Raw genomic sequence first — 21,214 nt, 5'->3', positions numbered from 1 at the left:
TATCTTAAATGGTGTTGAGGTTCTTGCATGTTGGAGCTGCACTCATCTAGCACATTGAGAGTATTCAATCACATTTGTGACTTGTTCTTTTAGATGCTGGTTGGGTTGCTCTTCGGAGTGTTGGTGTGGACTTGTTGGGCTGAAGGGCCTGTTTCCATACTGTAGGTAATCTAATCTAATCTAATTTGAATGAAATAATAAGCAAAAATATTTCAAAATCATACATCACTGAATAAACATTAAGAGTTAGAGCAAGGAATACCCGGAGACATAGTTTGAGGAAGAACACAAGTATATAATCAGGGAGGGGATTTAACGAGTTTGGAAGACAATACTGTAGTAATTGATTAAAACAAAAACAATACTCAATACCCTTTTTTGATTAGATTAGATTCCTTACAGTTTGGAAACAGGCCATTCAGCCCAACAAGTCCATGTTGACCCTCCGAAGTGTAACCCACCCAAACCAATTCCCCTACTTTATATTTACCTCTGACTAATGCACTAACTATGGGCAATTTAGCATGGTCAATTCACCTAACCTGCACATCTTTGGATTGTGGGAGGAAACCAGAGCACCCAGAGGAAACCCACACAGACTCAGGGAGAGCCAGGAATCGAACCTGGGTCCCTGGTGCTGTGAGGCAGCAGTGCTAATCACTGAGCTACTGTGCTGCCCATGGTGTGTTTCAAATCACAAACAAGTCCAGACAAATACTTTATAATCCAAATGTTTTGCAAATATTAAATTAAATTTCATTGATGCATCTCCCATCTGTTTCATGTGATCTTTAATTTGTATAGCATAATGGCTTTAAAAAAACTTTGTACATTTTTATTCATAAAGCACTGTCAGTTTTTTAAAAAAATGTTAACCACAAACATTTGAGAAACACCTAACTTTGGTCACGAATAGAAAACTCTTTCATGTAGTTTCAAACAAAGACATTTGTAATTTCAAACATATAATATAGATCATGTAGACTTTAATAAACATCATTCAAAGTCAAAATAATTTTTCCTTTTCGAGCCTCTTCCCATGCTAGTAAGATAAATTAGGTTAGCATAACCAACACATATATAATCCATTCATAAGTGTTTTAAGCACTATTTTTACCAAGGTGCCGGCATTAACTGTATAAATACTCGTTTGATAACAATATGGCATGGGAACATGAGATCAGGAACGGACCATTCAGCCCCCAAGGATGTTTCTCCATTCAATGAGATCATGACTGATCCGTTGCCTAATTCTATATACCCATACCTGTTTTTTCTTCCTATCCCTTAATATTTTAGATACACTTTTGTTAAGCAATCTCAGACAGAAAGCTAACAGAAGTTTTCAAAAGCTAAAGAATTCTTCAACAAATAACTCACTATCTCATTTCCCTACAGCATGTCCAGCATCTAAAAGGAACAAATCACAAGTGTGATTGAATACTCTCCATGTGCTAGATGAGTGCAGCTCCAACATGCAAGAACCTCAACACCATCTAAGATAAAGCAGGCCACTCCATTCAACACCTGAAAACATTCTCTCCCTCCAACACCAGTGCACAGTGGCAGTAGCATGTACCAGTTACAAGCAGCACTTATTTAGCAATGGTAATGTCCCTACCTCTGGATCAAAAGACCTGGGTTCAAGTCACAACTGGACCAGAAATATATAATGGCAAATCTGAACAGGTTAGTTAAAAAAAAATTTAAATAGTTTGCAAAGTCCACTTGCAACGGTCAGTTGATTAACTGGTATGTTACAGAACTTACAGGCTTCTTAAACAAGAATCAGTTCCTTTGAGAGAAACTGATAATTTATTTGTATGTATCAACAGCTCCATGCACTTAAAACACACAAAATTGAGCTAATTTATAATTGTAGCTCAGGAAAAAAGGTCAATAATGGAATTATGCCCATCTGATACAATCAAGTGAACAATACTTTTTTGGCAAGAGCAGGTGGATCTCTTGGCTAAACAAGAAGCTGTCGTTAATCAAACACTGGTAACAGATTAGTCAAAACTGCAGAGTTCACTTATGCTTCTGCAGGACAGATTTTTCTTCTGACATACTATTCCTACCTGCATTATGACTTTGATGGCATATTGTTATTCACTAAGAGATTTCCTTTTCAAATGTTATGCCACTTTTCAATTTGAATAATTTGAGAAGAAATTGTCTTGCACCTGTGCATTTCTGCATTATGGTTGGAGAGAGTAAGCATCTTAAACTATGACGCACTTAAACAAAAAGAATGTGCAATTTTAAAAAAGCCATTTCAGGTAGGAGCTTCAATGCCATGAACACTTCTGATCAACAAAATGAAGAATCAAGAACTTTTCAAACCAAGACACTCGAACTGGAAAAAAAGATGAAAATGAAGATTAGCGACTTGGAATCTCAATGTCTGGATTTTAAAAACCATCAAAAAGAAATAAAAATCTTAAGCAATAAAGTAGTCCCCAGGTTGAGGTTCTATGAAAGGATCAATTAAAGATAAACTCAAGTTTTTGGTTAACTAAAGCAAGTATTTAGAATGGAAGAGCAGCATTTTGAATAATTACTTGAACCTTATGTAGAACAAATGAACAGTCAAGGGAGAACTGTTAATAAATATTAGTACATCTGGAAAAGATATTTTTTGAAACTTATCACCTTGCATTTTGTAAATAAACCAATCAAATGAACTAATTTCTTTCATAATGTGACAGACTTTTCATCAATACATTATAGTAATTCAGTAGTGCAATAAGCATTCATGTGCAAATGTTTCTTAGAACTTTACTTGTATTGATTCTATGCCCATTTACTAGTAATTCTCCAAGCAGCAAAAACAATACTTATGTTTACCTTCTCAAAAAATATCAAAAACCACCAGGAGAGATCCCTACATTTTCACCGTTTCTAATAGAACAAGCGTTCTATTATAGCTAAAAGTAGAATCAATAAAAAGAGAAATTTATGACCAATATAGTTGCTTACACTAGAAGAACAGTATTAGCTTTATTGCCACGTACTCAAATGACCACAGTGAAAATTGAACAAATCACCATTTACAGTACCACCTTAGGTACAAAGATATGTAGGTAAGGTTCTTAAGTACAAATTCTAAGGAGAAAAATAATTAGAAAAATTTAAAAAAGTAACAGTCCTTCCAACCCGGTCCACGTCACACCTAGCCTCTAGTTTGCACTTGAGTCTTGACTCGAGGCTCCCAAGGATAGGAGACAGCTCCAGAATCAGAGGCCGGAAGTCCAGGCTGAGGCCTTGCTGAGCTGCTGAGAGTCAGCACACTAGAATGCTGGGGTACAGCCACAGCATGTCAAGAGGTGCCCCACACCGAGCGGAAATATCGCCATACCACTCCATGCTGAGGGCAAGAGTCCGAGCCCAGGACATCAGCAACAAAAAAAAAAATGGGGAAAAAGAAACACAAGAAAAAAGAAAAGCAAAGGATGGAATAGATGAGCTCCAGCTGAGAACTCCTATTCCTTTTGATACAGGTGTCACGCATGATATTAGTTAACAAAACTTGAGAGAGGATGGGATTGGGATAATGTGCCAATATGGGTTGAACATTAGTTAACCAGTACAAAACAGTAGGCATGAAAGAATTATTTTCTTACTATAGGCTGAATTACATATATGGAATTTAGCAAGGATCAGTGGTAAGTCATAGCCATTCATGATTATAACATTTTGTTATGAAGAAACCAATTGTAAAGTTTCCAAATTTGCTGATCACAATACTGGATGGAAAATGCAAGTTGAGAAGAAGTTACAAGAAAGCTTCAGAAAATTTGGACAGGGTAAGTGCATGGACTCAAATATGGCAGATGGAATATAATTTGAATGTATGTAAAAAGTTGATCAACTTGGGCAGAAAGAATATTTTCAAACAGTGAGAGGTTTGTAAATGCCAGTGCCCAATGGGTGACGTTGTTCATGAGTCATTAATGAACATAGTGAAAATAGACGATCAGTATTCAACTTCCATCATTTGACTTTAATGCCAAAGCTAAAAAATAGTTTTAAAAGGAGACAAATACTAATCTAAAATGGCTGATGTGATCATCTGACTATCGAGTCAAGCTTATGAAACTATCAATAAATAAGTATCAGTCTGAACCAAAATAAAGATGGTTATAAAAGGGCACTGAAATGCAGATCTGCATTTTCTGATAGATATGCATCTTTCTGGAAGTCACACGTTGGAGGTGAAAGGTTATCTGCAAAGCATTCAGCTTGAAAAACAAAAATCATTACACTCAGGAATTACATAAATTGAGCTTTATCAACAGCAGCTTCTAAGCAGCAGAGAAGAGAGACAAGGAAAAACAGATCTGAACAAAAACTGGAAGGTACTCCCTCTGCCTGCCTTGCTCAAGCTCAAGTGCACAAGCCACTGGGTTTAAAAGGAACCCCCTTCCCCCTTCAGAATTAAATGACACTCTCACTAGACAAAGCTTTTGAATTAGTTCACTTTCATTTTTGATCTGGTTAACCAAGTTTAATTGTGTGATAGCTATGTGCTTTGAAAAAACAAAGGACATTTTTAAAAAAAGGGGTGCTGTGAACCTTCACCACTGATCAGAACACTAAAGCCTAACATGCAGATACAACAAGGAATTAGGAAAACAGATGGCATGTTGGTCTTCAATGCAAGAAGTTTTGAATATTTAAATAAAGACATCTTGCTGCAATTTTATCACACCTTGGTGAAGCCACACCTAACATATTTTATGTAGTTTTAGTCTCCTTATTTCAGGAAGGAAATATTTGCCATAGAACGAGTGTGATAGGTTCACCAGACTAATAGTCGATAATGATCAGAGATTGAGAAAATTGGGTTTGTATTCTGTACAGTTTTGAAGAATGAGCTGCAATCTCATTGAAACTTTTGAAAATGTTGTCACAGCACAACAGGGTGGATGTCGATAGAGTGCCTCCCCTAGCTGGTCAGTCTTGAACTAAAGAACATAATCTTCAGCTAAGGGATTTAAGACATAGATGAGGAGGAATGAGCAGGAGGGTGCGCTGTGAGGATGATGCAGAAATGCTTCAGTGTAATTGAAGAAGCTGAGTGAGCAAATGCATGGCAGATGAAGTAAAATGTGGATAAATGGGAGGTTATCAACTTTCGCAACAAAAACAGAAAGGCAGATTATCATCTGAATGGCAATAGATCAGGAAAGAGGGAGGTGCAATGAGACCTGGGTGACCTTGCATGCCAAAAATCACTGAAAGCAAACAGACAGAGGTAGAAGGCCTTGATAGCAAGAGGTTTAGAGTATAGGAGCAGGGATGTCTTGTTGTAATTCTATTGGGGCCTTACTGAGACCATACCTGGAGCATTGTGTGCAGTTTGATCTCCTTATCTGAGAAAGGATGTTCTGACTATGGAGGGAGTGCAACATACATTTACCAGACTGATTCCTGGGATAGTAGGACTGATGTATGAAGCCAGAGTGTATTGATTAATGTTTTATTCACTGGAATCTAGTTCAGGGTGGCATGGTGGCTCAGTGGTTGGCACTGCTGCCTCACAGCACCAGGGACCCAGGTTCAAGTGTAGCCTCAGGCGACTGTGTGTGGAGTTTGCACATTCTCCCAGTGTCTGTGTGGGTTTCCTCCGGGTGCTCCGGTTTCCTCCCACAATCCAAAGATGTGCAGGTTAGGTGAATTGGCCATACTAAATTGCCCATAGCATTCAGGGATGTGTGGTTAGGTGCATTAGACAGGAGTAAATAGAGTAATGGTGTAATGTTAAAAAAATTAAAATTAGAATATCTCTCAGGACATTGATGTAATATTAAAGAGTTAAACTGCACTGAGTGAACATTCTGGAAGTGCGTGGGGATGACATTCATGCAGGATTGCGAATCACCCACACCCTAAAAAGACTCATTTGCTACTACTCCCCTGCTATTATCAAATAAACTATCACTCAATCCCTTTCATTCAGAAATGCTTTTCAGCCATCCCGTGAAGCTAGGACACCTCACATCTGCATTGTCTTGGGGAATCAGTGTGTCAGGCAATTGTCTGCATAACAATTCCCCAAGATTAGGGCATTGGTATTTGCACTATCTCAGAGGATGATCGCATCCTACTATTGTATTTGGGGTAACATGTGACTGAGTAACGGAGGGTTGTCTTGAGTGGCATGTGACTGGAGAGTGGCCAGAGTATCTGTAAGCATTGCAACTGCCTGTATAAAGGGGATGTGTTTTCTGTGTGCAGTGCCTCTCTTTGGACTTGACATCACACGCAGAGGGGGTTAAAAGGGGTCACCTAGCTTGTACAAGCGTTAATAAACTTTAACTGTTTGCAGAAGTTGGTGTGCACAAATTGCATCTCATGTGTGAAACCTCAGGAAAAGAACTTAACAATGGGTTTGAGTGGGACTCGGAGGGTTGGTGTGGACTTGTTGGGCCGAACAGCCTGTTTTCATACAGTAGGGATTCCAAGATAAAGACTGGAAAGATGTTCCTAATCATCTGGGAAGTCCAGAACAGGGGTCACAGTTTAAAGGATACAGAGTAGGCCATTTAAGACTGAGATGAAGAGAAAGGTCTTCTCCAAGCCAGGGGCGAGCCTATAGAATTCACTGCCACAGAAACATGGTTCAGGCCAAGACACTATGTTATTGTGAAGGAGTCAGATATGGTTCTTGGAGCTGAAGGGCTCAAAAGGGGATAGGGGAGAAGGTAGGGACAAGTACAGAGTTGGATGATCAACCATGAGCATACTGAATTCCACCCAAAAAAAAAGGGTGGACTGTTCTATTCCTGCTCCTACACAGAGGAACCTCGATTATCCAAAGGACACAGGTGGGCAGTATTTCGGTCAGTTAATCGAATTCCAGATAATCGAATGCTAAATAACATAATTTAGCCGAGCATCAGAACCTTGTGATCTTGCCAGATAATTCGCTATTCTGTATTCTGTGCTTATGTTTCTATGAATTCCTTCAGATAGTGGTGAACCTTTGGAATTCTCCATGAAAGCTCCAATGAGGAAATAAAATTTCTGGAGATAAATGACAAGGGATATGCAATAAGGACAGGATGTGAGGAAGTGTCCTTTAGGTCAATGATCAACCAAGATCTAACTGAAGTGGCAGAACAGGCTTAATGTGATAAATGGCCTACCTTTATTTACATACTATCACATAACTGAAAAAAAAAGACTGAATGCTCTCAGGCATTATCTGCAGAAAAGCATTGCTGCTCAGTTAGTCTCTCCATTCTATTATTTCTGCAGTTTAAACACCGGAAACAAATTTGTACCAACTGAATCATAGAGTCCATACTTTCATACAAGATGGCTAAGAATTGCAGAATTCCAATAAATAGCTGATACTACCAATATTCACAGTGCAGGATAGTTATTCCAGCAGTTATTATTCATGAAAAAAAAATCACTTTCAAGATCAACTTATTTTGATGGTGCTTATAGAATTGAAGGTTTTTCAGAAGACAGTTACCATAAATAAATTAATTAAAATATTAATTACTTTTTCCAGGGAAGCAAACTGACAATAAAATTAAAAGAAGTCCCTCAAGTTGCTCACTTCTCTATTCAAATTTTTTGAAGTAGTAACAAAGAGGATTGATGAGGGTAGAGAGGTAGATGTGATCTATATGGACTTCAGTAAGGCATTTGACAAGATCCTCCATGGGAGACTGGTTAGCAAGATTAGATCTCACGGAATACAGGGAGAACTAGCCATTTGGATACAGAACTGGCTCAAAGGTACAAGACAGAGGGTGGTGGTGGAGGGTTGTTTTTCAGACTGGAGGCCTGTGACCACAAGGATCGGTGCTGGGTCCACTACTTTTCGTCATTTATATAAATGATTTGGATGTGAGCATACGAGGTATAGTTAGTAAGTTTGCAGATGACACCAAAATTGGAGGTGTAGTGGACAGTGAAGGAGGTTACCTCAGATTACAACAGGATCTTGATCAGATGAGCCAATGGGCTGAGACGTAGCAGATGGAGTTTAATTCAGGTAAATGCGAGGTGCTGCATTTTGGGAAAGCAAATCTTAGCCAAGCTTATACACTTAATGGTAAGGTCCTAGGGGGTGTTGCTAACAAAGAGACCTTGGAATGCAGGTTCATAGCTCCTTGAAAGTGGAGTTGCAGGTAGACAGGATAGTGAAGGAGGGTTTTGGTATGCTTTCTTTTATTGGTCAGAGTATTGAGTATAGGAGTTGGGAGGTCATGTTGCGGCTAAACATGAAATTGGTTAGGCCACTGGTGGAATATTGCATGCAATTCTGGTTTCCATCCTATCGGAAGGATGTTGTGAAACTTGAAAGGGTTCAGAAAAGATTTACAAGGATGTTGCCAGGGTTGGAGGATTTGACCTATAGGGCATGGTTGAATAGACCACAGCTGTTTTCCTTGGAGTGGAGGCTGAGGTTTATAAAATTAGATTTATAAAATCATGAGGGGCACGGATAGGATAAATAGACAAAGTCTTTTCTCTGAGGTCGGGGAGTCCAGAACTAAAAAGGCATAGGTTTAGGGTGAGAGGGGAAAGATATATAAAAAAACCTAAGGGGCAACTTTTTCACACAGAGGGTGGTGAGTGTGTGGAATGGGTTGCCAGAGGAAGTGCTGGAGGCTAGTAAAATTGCAACATTTAAAAGGCATCTGGATGGGTTTATGAATGGGAAGGGTTTGGAGGGATATGGGCCAGGTGCTGGCAGGTAGGACTAGATTGGATTGGGATTTCTGGTCAGCATGGACAAGTTAGACCGAAGGGTCTGTTTCCGTTCTGTACATCTCTGACTCCAGTGAATATAAGAGTGTAATCAAAACATAAAACCTTTCTTGGAACCTTTTAAGAAACTGCACTAAAATCACACTGTTGCATAGACACTGATGTCTTTTATCAGTAACAAGTTTTCGATTAGATGACATGAGAAAACCTCAGGTGAAACTCAAAATTTTGTTTCACTTACAAAACAGATTTTGAGGGAACTATTTTTTAAAAACAATCCCCAGCTTGTATCAATGTTTCGTGCTCCATGGGAATAATTCCCCAGTCAGAAAAATACCAAAGCTAAACTGCCAGATTTTCTTTTGTAACTTATGATATTTAATTTTACTAGGATGCATTGTAAACTAAAACTAAAGTGAAAAGAACTTTAATCATCTTGATAATAAAAATCAAAGGCTTACTTTAACATACAACAAAGTGCACTAATGTTGAGCAGCAAAACTCAGAATAGTGCTTACTACTCAAATGTCAATATATTCAGCAATTCCTTACAAGTTCATTTTGAACAATAGTTTGCGTCTTTAATCATGGCTTAAATGTACCAAATCCAAATTTCACAGTTTACAATATTTCATTCACATACAGTTATCCAAGTTTGTGACCTTTGGACTCTGTCACATTATTCTTTTGCATTGATAATGCTGTAAGCTACAGATGCATCTGAAACAAATTCAGCATTCACTGCTTAACAAAATGGCAATTATAAACTTTTAAATTATCATATAAATCAAAGCACAATTCTTGCAAATATGTCATAGACCCTTCTTGGGCCCCATGCTAGCTGGCATTGTCAATAGTTCTTTCTAGTCATGCAAATTTCTTTTTCTCCTTCAAAGCATTTCCAAATACGTATTCTTTCCCCATCCCCACATCATCAGGCCTGAAATTGCAACATAATCCAACAGGTTCCTTCTTCAACTGTAATTTTCTTTTCTGTCTGCACCAGCAAACAGACTTCATTTCCACAATATTCTAAACACTGCTTCACTTCTCCATGATCTGCTCACGACTCCCCTAGCTTGTCTGATATCCATCAAGGGAAAGGCCTCAGCCTCTATTTTCTGGCCCTGCCATTCACTCTGTCCCTTGCTACTGATTTTACACTATTGCACAGCCTGTTTAGGCTATGCTAGATTGTTCACTTCTTTGTCATCTCCTCCAACTCTCAGTTCAGCATGAGATCCAAGAGGCTCACCCTCAAAAGTAATCAAAACATTAACTGTTCCTCTCTACACACCTGCTGAATGTCTCCAGCACTTTTGTGAATCAAGGGGTAAAGAAATACCCCCTAGGTGAAGTCATACTTTGGCCAGAGGAAGACAGTTATGGCTGTTGCAGGTCAGTCACCTCAGCTCTGGGTCAACTCCGCAGAAGTTCCTCAGGATAGATACTTTCTAATCAACCTGTTCTGAGATGTTATTACACACCTCTGGAGCAGGTGAGACTTGAACTCAAGCCTCCTGACTTCGAGGTAGTGTAACGAACAGTGTACCACAAGAGCCCATAGTTCTTCAAAGTAATGTCCTAGGCCCACTCATCTGCAGCTGCTTCAATCACAATAAAAGAGGTCAAATGTGAGAATGTGCAATTATCAGTGAATAATGTTCAGCACCATTCATGATTCCCCAGATACTGAAGCAGTCTCTGTCCATATTTCGAAATGCATGGACAGCATTCCGATGTGTGGCACAAATTTTATTTGCCAGTTAAGTGCCAAGCAATGACCATCTTTAACAAAGATAACCTAACCATCTATGATGTCCAATAGCATGACCATCATTGAATCCCCTAAAGTCAACATAATGAGGTTGGCAACAACCAGAAACCTAATTGGATCAGGCAGATTAATACAATGGGGTAAAAACAATGACTGCAGATGCTGGAAACCAGATTCTGGATTAGTGGTGCTGAAAGAGCACAGCAGTTCAGGCAGCATCCGAGGAGCAGTAAAATCGACATTTCGGGCAAAAGCCCTTCATCAGGAATACAGGCAGAGAGCCAGAAGGGTGGAGAGAAAAGTGAGGAGAAAGTAGCAGGAGTACAACAGGTGAGTGGGGGAGGGGATAAGGTGATAGGTCGGGGAGGTGGGGTTGGGGGGGGCGGGGGGAGAAAGGGTGGAGTAGATAGTTGGAAAAGATGATAGACAGGTAGGACAAGTCATGGGGACAGTGCTGAGCTGGAAGTTTGGAACAAGGGTTGGGGGGGGGGGGGGGGGGGGGGAGAGGAGAGAGAGAGAAAGAGGAAATGAGGAAGCTGTTGAAGTCCACATTGATGCCCTGGGGTTGAAGTGTTCCGAGGCGGAAGATGAGGTGTTCTTCCTCCAGGCATCTGGTGGTGAGGGAGCGGCAAAGGAGGCCCAGGACCTCCATGTCCTTGGCAGAGTGGGAGGGGGAAGTTGAAATATTGGGCCACAGGGTGGTGTGGGTGTCCTGGAAATGTTCCCTAAAAAGTGCTCTGCTAGGAGGCGTCCAGTCTCCCCAATGTAGAGGAGACCGCATCGAGAGCAACGGATACAATAAATGATATTGGTGGATGTGCAGGTAAAAACTTTGATGGATGTGGAAGGCTCCTTTACAGCCTTGGATGGAGGGGAGGGAGAAGGTTTGGGTGCAGGTTTTGCAATTCCTGCGGTGGCAGGGGAAGTTGCCAGGATGGGAGGGTGGGTTGTGGGGGGAGGCGTGGACCTGACCAGTAAGTCATGGAGAGAACGGTCTTTGCGGAAGGCGGAAAGAGGTGGGGAGGGAAATATATCCCTGGAAGTGTTGCAGCATTTTCTTTTATTAATAGGACCACAGACCTAGTTTCAATTTTAAAGCATTCACAGTTATGGATGTGCTAAATCTCTGGCCTTTCCCCGCAGTTCAGAATTTAGGTTTCATGTCATGTCTTTAAGGGATTTCGAAGTTCAGCAACCAATCGTTATCTGACAACTCACTGGACATTTCATTCCTTGATTTAAAGAAAAGTGCCAATTTAAGGCATCATATCTTAAAAAAAAACTTTGTAGGACCTTCCCTCACACCAACATTGTTAATTCACAGCAGGCAACATTAAGCTTGTTGAGTAAGGATCTAAACAAGTGGTGTTGAATGGCTTTTGCTCCTATCCAGTTTACAATCTTAATGACAACTTACGTTACATGTGAAGGTCATAACTTTACTCACTAACACTTTCTAGTGGATTACGGGAAAGAGGTGAAAATCAGGATCATTTCTGTAAAATGCAATAAAGCCTAAATTTGCACCAAGCGTGGCTGGTGCACCAGTTGTGATGGAAACCAGTTCCTTAACTGTTGTGTTTTTCTCAAGTATGGATGTTTTAAATTTGTTGCAAGTATCGTCGCTCCTCATTGTCTTTTTTAAAAAAAGGGGCAAAATGCCGAGAAGGACATTTCTGACAATATCTTACAAACCTGCAACCTCTACCAACTAGAAGAGCAAGTGAAGTAGATGTATAGGTACACCACGACCTACATGTTCCCTTTTAAGCCAGACACCACCCCGACTTGGAACTTTATCACTGTACCTTCACTATCACTGAGTCAATAACAGTATTGTAGAGTTAGACTGTGTCAGTTCAAGGCAGCAGCTAACTGCCACCTTCCCCAGTACAATCAGGGATGAGGACTAAATGTTAGTTTAACCAGCAATCCCATGAACAAAACAAAAAAGTGGAATAAAAATTGTGAAGCAGACTCAATGCCTGCTCCCAACATTCCTAAATATGAAAGAGGTAAAAAGGCAGAAACAGAAAACCAATGGGTTTTGACTGCTAGCCAAAATCCAGCACCAAGATCTAGAGACACACAAAAAAAGAAATTGCTGGAAAATCTCAACAGGTCTGACAGCATCTGTGGAGAGAAAAAGTTAACCTTTCAGATCCAGTAACACTTCAAGATTTAGAGCATCTTTTCCCTTTAAAAAAAAAGGCATATTTACAAATTTAAGAATTGCTTTCTGGTTTTGTTCCAAACCCTGAAATACAGTGACAACATTTTGGCCGTAATTATACCTTGCTTCTTATTTCAACAGTGTGCCCTGAAAAAAATCTTGCACCTTCTAGAAATTGCTTTGGTTTGTTTCTCAGCTTTAAAATACAGAATTATTAAAAATAAAAGGTGGGGTCTTCAGTTTTTTTTCTTTCCTAAACAAGTTAATTATTTAATGAAAGGTTACTGCATAGGCGATTCCACCCAATCTCTGTCCCATCATTTCCAATCATTTGTAAAAGTTTGTAGATTGTTGCACAAGATTATTTTCATTGAAATAACATACAGCATAATATTAGACTGTTTATATAATTTTTATTATGGGTAACATCCATAACACCTAATTTCATTTTAGGTCAATATGGATATTTTTATGGATGAATTGATGCATTGAGTCTCAATTTACAAGTTAATAGAGTCTGCTGAAGTGCTGACTTTTATTTATTTTACTAATCCCTCTCACTTCCCCTTCTTTCCGTTCCAGGCATAAGGCACCTTGGTATTGTGATGGCATGGATGCCAAGATAATCAAACACAAATCTGATGTTAGCAGAGGTTTGGATTGAACTCTCGTATTTTACTTTATAACACAGAATAAATTGAATGTATTATGCCGCTATGCAGTTCCTTATCTTGTAGCTTTAAATAGATTGGCTCTTGACTGCAGTCATGCTTGTATCTGCATATATATATTAAAAGCACAATCAAAAAGTAAGGATGGGGAGGGTGGTTTGGAAAGAAACTAGCATAATCTAATCAGTAATGATAAATTAACAATTTGAATTTTGAAGTACCTCTATGTTACACTATGTAGGAAATCTTAAGGACAGGTTTATGACATAACTCCCTTGACAAATTTGAAGATAAAGTTAATAAATAATTGAAGAAGAAAAAGATCGAGAGGGATCATAGGTCAAATAGTTTGTGCTATAAATTTCTACAGTTCTTTAATATGTAGTAATGAGTTGAACCATGTTTGAGTTTTAGGAGGGAAGAGAGATTTAAAAAAAGGTGGAAATTCACAGTTTGGAGGTCCTACAAACATAATGCATCCTGTGAAGAGTCTTAATATACAAAAATGAAAATAGAAAAAAAAGAATTTTGAAACAGTTTCAAAACATCTGTAACAAAGTGCTCACCTGCAGATACTCCGCATAGCAACATGATGAGCAATGTTGTTTGAATTCCATTTGAAGTCATGGTGCGAATACAATGTAATAATTTGCTCTGCATTACACGTCCACTGATGATGCTTTTATCTTCTCCCAGTCAAGTTGCTACGTCAATGGCAATATTTCACTACAGTAACTGAACTGCTCAGCAAGACAGAACGATTAAGACTTTTGATCTTCCTTCACTCATAACCCTGAAGAACAAAAACATAGAAAATAAAGGTACATGATTAGCTACATTTTATAATCCTAATGGGACTGTGCTTTGATTCAGAGACAACAATCCCCCATAGATTGTGCAGGTGAAAGGCCACTCTGTAGTCCAACAGGTTCCACCCCGGCTTTGTTCTGGGATAAATAAGGGGTGTACACAGCCATGCTTAAAAGAGTAAGACACTGTACACCAAAAACAATAGACTGCAAATTAAATTTTAAAAAAGGAACATTAACTGCCTTGTGAGGTTTATCACGCAAAAAAACTTTCAAATGTGACAAATAGTTAAAATACATGAAAATATTATGGTGCAGCAAGATCTGAAAAACATCCAGGTCTGGGCTGACAAAACATTCATGCCACACCATTACCAGGCAATTTGTCTCCAACAAAAGAAAATACAATTATCACCCATTAATATTCCAATGCGCTACTGTTGCTGAACTCCCACTTTCAACATTCTAAGGGCTACCATTTACCAGAAACGGAACTAGTCATAGAAATAGGATGACAAGAGCAGGTCAAAGGTTAGGAGTCTTGCAGCAATAACTCATCTCATGATTCCCCTGAAGCATGTCCACCAACAAGGCATAAGTCAGGAGTGGGATATGGAATACTCCACTTGTTTTGTTTTTCGATGAGTGCAGTTCCAACACTCTAGAAGCTTGACACCATCCAAGCCAAAGCAGCCTACTCGATTTCCATCGTATCCACAATATCCATTCACTCCACCAACATTCAGTAACAACAGTGTGCACCATCTACAAGATGTACAACAAAAATTTACCAAGATTTCTTCGAAAGCACCTTCCAAAACTTCAAATAATAACGTTCAGAAGGACCTTGGCAGCAGATATATGGGAGCTCTTCCACTTACAAATTGCCTTCCAAGCCACACACTATCCTGAATTGGTAATATATTGCCATTGTTTCACTGTCACTGGGTCAAAATCCGAGAAATCCCTTCCAAATAGTATTGGGTGCTACCTACACCAAATGGACTGCAATGGTTCAAGAAGGCAGCTCACCACCACCACCACCACCACCACCAAGAAAAGCTAGGGATGATCAGAGGTTTTAATACTTCAGCATATCTTTACCTTGTCCTATAAAATAAAGGTAATACTAGACAGTCAACATGGCTTTGTCAAGGGCAGGTCATGTCTGACAAATTTAATTGAGTTCTTTGACAAGGTGATACCGGCAGTGGATGAGGATATTACTGTGGATGTTGTATATCTTGGACTTCCAAAAAGGTATTTGATATTGTACCACATGGCAGTTAGCAAATCAGAAATGGTTGGGATTGGTGGATCTTTGGCAGCATGGATTAGAAGGTAGGAACGAGGATATCTCCAGACTAAAGAAATAAGCTGAGTTGAAAGCGGTGTTCCCCAGCAATCAGCATTAGAACCTTGGTTTCTTCTTATTAATACAAAATGTATTGGAGATTGGTGTCAAAGGCAAAATCTCTGATTTGCAGATGATACTTAGCGAGAGAGAATATGGAATTGTAAGGAAGACATTTAGTGACTGTTGAGAAATATTAGCCAAATGGGCAAACACCGGGCAGATGAATTTCAATGCAATCAAATGTGAGGCAATGCATTTTGATAGAAGAAACATGGGGACACAATATAGTCTCAATGGTTCAAAACTGATGAGAGTACAGGAACAGCGGGATCTCAGGAAAGGTGGGCAGGCAAGCAAATTAAAAATTTGTTAAGGCGGCTTGAAGAATCCTTGGGTTTATGAATAGAGGCATAGAGCTTAAAAGCAAGGAAGTGATGCTACACCACTACAAATCACAGATCAGACCACATTGTGTTTAGTTCTGGACACCTTATTTTATAAAGGATGTTAAAGTCTTGGAGAGAGTGCAAAAGGAGATTTACTAGAATGATACCAGGAATGAGGAATTTTAGATACCAGTGAAGGTTAGAGAAATTGGGCTTATCCTTCTTGGAGTAGAAAAGATTAAAAGGTGACCTTAGTGAGTTGTTCAAAATTATGTACAATTTTGACATGGTAAAGAAGGATATTCTGATTTCACTAGTTAGGATGTCAGTAATAAGGGGTCACAATTTCAAGATTGTCAGCAAAAGAGCTAGGAGTAAGGAGAGGAGAAACTTCTTGGCTCAGCTGTTAGGATTTGGGATGTGCTTTCAAAGGCTACGTAGATAGGGTTGGAGAATGGGACTAGCTGGGTAGCTCTTTCAAGACTCCGTACAGGCACGATGGGTCAAATGACTTCCTTCTGTACCAGTTAAAAATCACAAAATCATAGATTTTTGGCATATCTATGACCGTGGAAGCATTAGATAATATTCTCCTCCAACTTTGAAACAGAGACAGCACCAAAAAAAGATACATTTGATCAGTAATAGCCTTGTGTATTAGCACCAATGCAGAAAAAAAAAATCAAAGTCTGCAATAAAAAACTTTGCAAGAACTGAACGTAAAACTGTTTTTGATAGATGTGTCAAGATTAGATTTTATCTGGAATTTTCCAGAAAGAAAATATAATTTGTAGAATAGATTCTAAACCCTAACAGCTTCCAAGACTGCAATCCAATGCAACCACACCAAGAAAAATGTCCAAGATTACAAGTTACAAGATTACAGCTACCATAGAGATGCACAACATGGAAACAGACCCCTCGGTCCAAACCGTCCATGCCGACCCAATCTAGACCCACCTGCCGGCAACTGGCCCATATCCATCCAAACCCTTCCCATTCATATACCCATCCAAATGCCTCTTAAATGTTGCAATTGTACCAGCCTTCATCATTTCCTCTGGCAGCTCATTCCATACATGTACCACCCTCTGCATGCAACAGTTGCCCCTTAGGTCTCTTTTATATCTTTCCCCTCTCACCCTAAACCTATGCCCTCCAGTTCTGGACTCCCCAACCCCAGGGAAAAGAATACCCTATTCAGGCCCCTCAAATTTTGCACATCTCTATCAGGTCACCCCTCAGCCTCCGACACTCCAGGGAAAACAGCCCCAGTCTGTTCGGCCTCTCCCTATAGCTCAAATCCTCTGACAACATCCTTGTAAATCATTTCTGAACCCTTTCAAGTTTCACAACATCTTTCCGATAGGAAGGAGACCAACCCAGATATCTTGTTCCTACATTGAGGGGCATAGGATCACAAATTCTCAAATAATCCCCAATCTCAGCCAGATTAAAGAAATTCCCTCTCTCAGCAGAAAGAGTTCGCAATAAATCACACCCCATCTATTCCTGATGAAGGGCTTTTGCCCAAAATGTCGATTTTCCTGCTCCTCGGATGCTGCCTGACCTGCTCTGCTTTTCCACCACCACTCTGATCCACACCCCATCTTTAGTCATATGGCCATCAACACAACGCACCAGCTTCTCCTTACCTATCAAACACTGCAACCCTAACTCCATCAAAAGCGGAGTCCAGAAACTAGGCCCCACCAATTACCCAATGAAGATGTCCACAATTGGAAAATCAGTGCACCGCCCTCCATTCCTGCCTACCAAGAAGCAAAAAAACTACAAACTGGTACAAACCATATCACTGCCACCATATGGGTAGGAATGCTTTCTCGGAGACCTAAGTGGCATCCACACCCTTACGCTCTCCCTCACCAATAAGAAAACAATTCTCCCTGCAAGCAATAACTCGATCAAGCACGGAACAAAACAAACAGTCACTATCTGATTTCCATCCCAGGTTACTTACATCTATAATGAACACATATCAAGATCTTCAAAGATCCCCTGAACAGAATTGGAGAGATGTTCTGCACCGTCCTCTTCCTCATCACCTCTCTCCCCTGGTCTTGCTTCCCTCATTGATTTCCTTGTTGCATGTACCTACTTACCTCTTTGAGCAAAATTCAAATAACCTGTGAAAACAGCAACTTTTTTTCTGGGTATGATTATTTAACTTGGGTATTTCCCTTTGTAAACAACACCAAATAAAAAGCAAATTCTAGTTGTATCTCCTAATTCCTTTACTTGACTGCACTCTTTTAATCTCATCTTCCTAATTATTTCTGAACTCTTTTCCACAGGATTCAATTATCCCTATACTTCATTCTTTGATACAAATATTGTACTGATTTTTGATTTATGATTAGTTATATAATCTTGCCTCAATACTTTGCAAATACTGATTCAATAATTTAAAGTTAGAAAGACATTGAATTTATACAATATTTCTCACATCCAATGAGCTACAACAGTGACTGTTGTATGAACAAGTACTGCAGCCACATTGAGTAAAGAGTTAGTTTGTTTGGTACTGCTTGTCGAGTGGAATGCTGTCCTGCATGCTAAGAGAATTTCTTACACTTCTTCAAATACTGTAGAGGATCAGTTCCATCCAGTTGAACCAACAGAACAGACAGACGTATACACCCAGTTTAAAAACTTCATCGTGAGGATAGTACCTCTAATAATGCAGCATTGCTTAAGAACTACATGAAGACATCAGGCTAACATATACACGCAAGATCTGGCTCAGGGCTCCAGTGCCTGCCAAGAAACAAAATTCGTGGAGCTGACCTTTTTAATATAAAGTCATTTATAAGCTGACTAAGTAGAAAATACATAGTCAGCATGAATGCTATAATTCTTAATTAAAAATCAAAAAAGGATTGGAACATTTAGTCAGAAAACCACAGATCAGAAGTACCCAAATTCAACATTTCAGTTGATGAGTTTATCTTAAGCCCAATGGGGTTCTAGGACTGGTCTCAAGTTGTCTCCTAATACCACTCACCCTGTACACATTGAGGGGGGTTAAATAAAAGGATGACTCTCTACAAGAAATAAACACGGTATGACAAGAAAGAGGAAAACTATAGGAACTGTTTAAGAAAATGATCACATAGAATTGCTGGAGTTCTGGATGTACGTTTGCTCGCTGTGCTGTAAGGTTCATTTCCAGGAGTTTCATCACCCTACTAGGTAACATCTTCAGTGGGCCTCCGGGCAAAGCACTGCTGATAATTCCTGCTTTCTATTTATGTGTTTGTGTTGGTGATGTCATTTCCTGGGTTTTTTCCCCCTCAGGGGGTGGTAGAAGGGGTCTAACGCGATGTGTTTGATGATGGAATTCCAACTGGAACTCTATGCTTTGAGGAATTCTCATGCAGGTCTCAGTTTGGCTTGTCCTAGGATGGATGTGTTGTCCCAGTCAAAAAGTGGTGTCCTTCCTTAACTGTATGTAAGGATACTAGGGAGAGTGGGTCATGTCGTTTAGTGGCTAGTTGATGTTCATGTATCCTGGTGGCTAGTTTTCTGCCTGTTTGTCCAATGTAGTGTTTGTTACAGTACTTGCATGGTATTTTGTAAATGACATTAGTTTTGTTTGTTGTCTGTATAGGGTCTTCCAAGTTCATTAGCTGCTGTTTTAGTGTAGTGTATCGGTGGGCTAGCATGATGCCAAAGCGTCGGAGTAGTCTGGCAATCATTTCCGAGATGTCTTTGATGTAGGGGAAGAGTGACTAGGGTTTCTGGACATGTTTTGGCTGCTTGTTTGGGTTTGTTGCTGAGAAAATCGGTTGACTGTGTTCAGTGGGTACCCATTCTTTTTGAATACACTGTATAGGTGATTTTCTTCTGCTCTGCATAGTTCCTCTGTGCTGCAGAGTGTGTTGGCTCGTTGAAATAATGTTCTGATGCAGCTTCGTTTGTGGATGTTGCGGTGATTGCTTCTGTAGTTCAATATATGGTCCGTATGTGTTGTTTTCCTGTAGACGCTGGTTTGAAGTTCCCCATTGACTGTTCGCTCCACTGTGACATCTAGGAATGGCAGTTTGTTGTTGTTTTCCTCTTTAGTGAATTTTATGCCAGTAAGGGTACTATTGATGGTCTTGAAGGTTTCCTCTAATTTGTTTCACTTAGTGATGACAAAGTGTCAACCACATAGCAGACCCAAAGTTTGGGCTGGATGGTTGGCAGAGCTGTCTGTTCGAGTCTCTGCATTACTGCCTCTGCTAAGAACCCTGATATTGGAGATCCCATGGATGTTCCGTTGGTTTGTCTGTAAATTTTGTTGAAGGTGAAGTGTGTGGTAAGGCATAGGTCCACTAGCCTGACAATTCTGTCCTTGCTGAAGAAGTTAGTGGTATATGATGTATGTGTCTTTGGGTCTTCTAATAGTGTAATCAGTGTTTCCTTGGCCAGGTTAAATGCTGATTGATGTAAACAGGGCTGTTACATCAAAGGAGACCTTTATTTCATCCTCTATCTTACTGTCTTTGATGGTCTTCAGGAATTCTTGGGTGGAGTGGATGGAGTGGCATGAGCCTTCTATTAAGTATTTTAGTCTTTGGTGTAGCTCCTTGGCTGATCTGTAAGTTGCTGTTCCAGGTAGTGAGACTATGGGTCTGAGGCGGGCTCCTGGTTTGTGCATTTTGGGGAATCATGTTTTTGGCAAGCGTGGGGTGTTGGATCTGTCTGGTTTCATTTTTTGGAAGTTGGTCTTATTTTTCCAGATTTCTGAAGATTCTTTTGAGTAGGGCTGTGATTCGGTTCTCTAGTTGTGGGGCCAAGTCTATCGCCACTTGTTGGTAAACATCGGTATCTAAGTAGTGTGTTCGCTTTTTCAATGTAGTCTCTTCAATTTAGAAGGATTGTCAAGCATCGTTTGTCTGCAGGGAGGATAACAATGTTTCTTTTAAGTCTTTCCAGTGCTTTCCTTTCTTGTGTATGGAGTGTGTTTCCTTCCTTTTTTCTGCTTAATGTTGGTGCAACTACCTGTTTGATAGTTTGCTGGGTTTCTTCTTTAAGTTGGTTGTCTTTAGTGTCATTTCTAATGCTGATAAGAATTCTTTCTTGCCCACACCCTGGCAGTTGTAAAGACGGCTTTTTCAGTGTCTGTTAGGGGTCGATCAGATAAGTTTTTTTATCCATGCTTCGGTGTTGTCAGTGTTGTTACTTTGTGTAAGTTTGTCTTTTTTTTTCTGCATGCCGAGTTTTTATTCATTTTTTGTGTTTGTCACTGTCTAATATCTATGGCCTATTTGTACTGAGTCTGTTGATTCATGGTCTGTTG

The 21,214-nt window shown here is 39.7% G+C and overlaps 1 protein-coding gene across 2 annotated transcripts in view; it reads right to left on the bottom strand.

The window, feature by feature from the left end:
* tgfbr3 (transforming growth factor, beta receptor III) overlaps nucleotides 1-21,214 on the bottom strand; it is a 184,518-nt gene that overhangs the window by 145,238 nt on the left and 18,066 nt on the right. For both annotated transcript variants that reach the window (XM_072574698.1, XM_072574697.1), the window contains exon 2: nucleotides 13,924-14,150. In XM_072574698.1, the coding sequence (XP_072430799.1) occupies nucleotides 13,924-14,017 (94 nt within the window). In that variant the 5' untranslated portion in view covers nucleotides 14,018-14,150. The remainder of the gene's footprint in view (nucleotides 1-13,923; nucleotides 14,151-21,214) is intronic.

The sequence above is a fragment of the Chiloscyllium punctatum genome, chromosome 7 (genome assembly GCF_047496795.1).
Source record: "Chiloscyllium punctatum isolate Juve2018m chromosome 7, sChiPun1.3, whole genome shotgun sequence".
Taxonomy (NCBI): domain Eukaryota; kingdom Metazoa; phylum Chordata; class Chondrichthyes; order Orectolobiformes; family Hemiscylliidae; genus Chiloscyllium; species Chiloscyllium punctatum.
The sequence above is the reverse complement of the archived record's forward strand: the minus strand, read 5'-3'. Positions and strand labels throughout refer to the sequence as shown.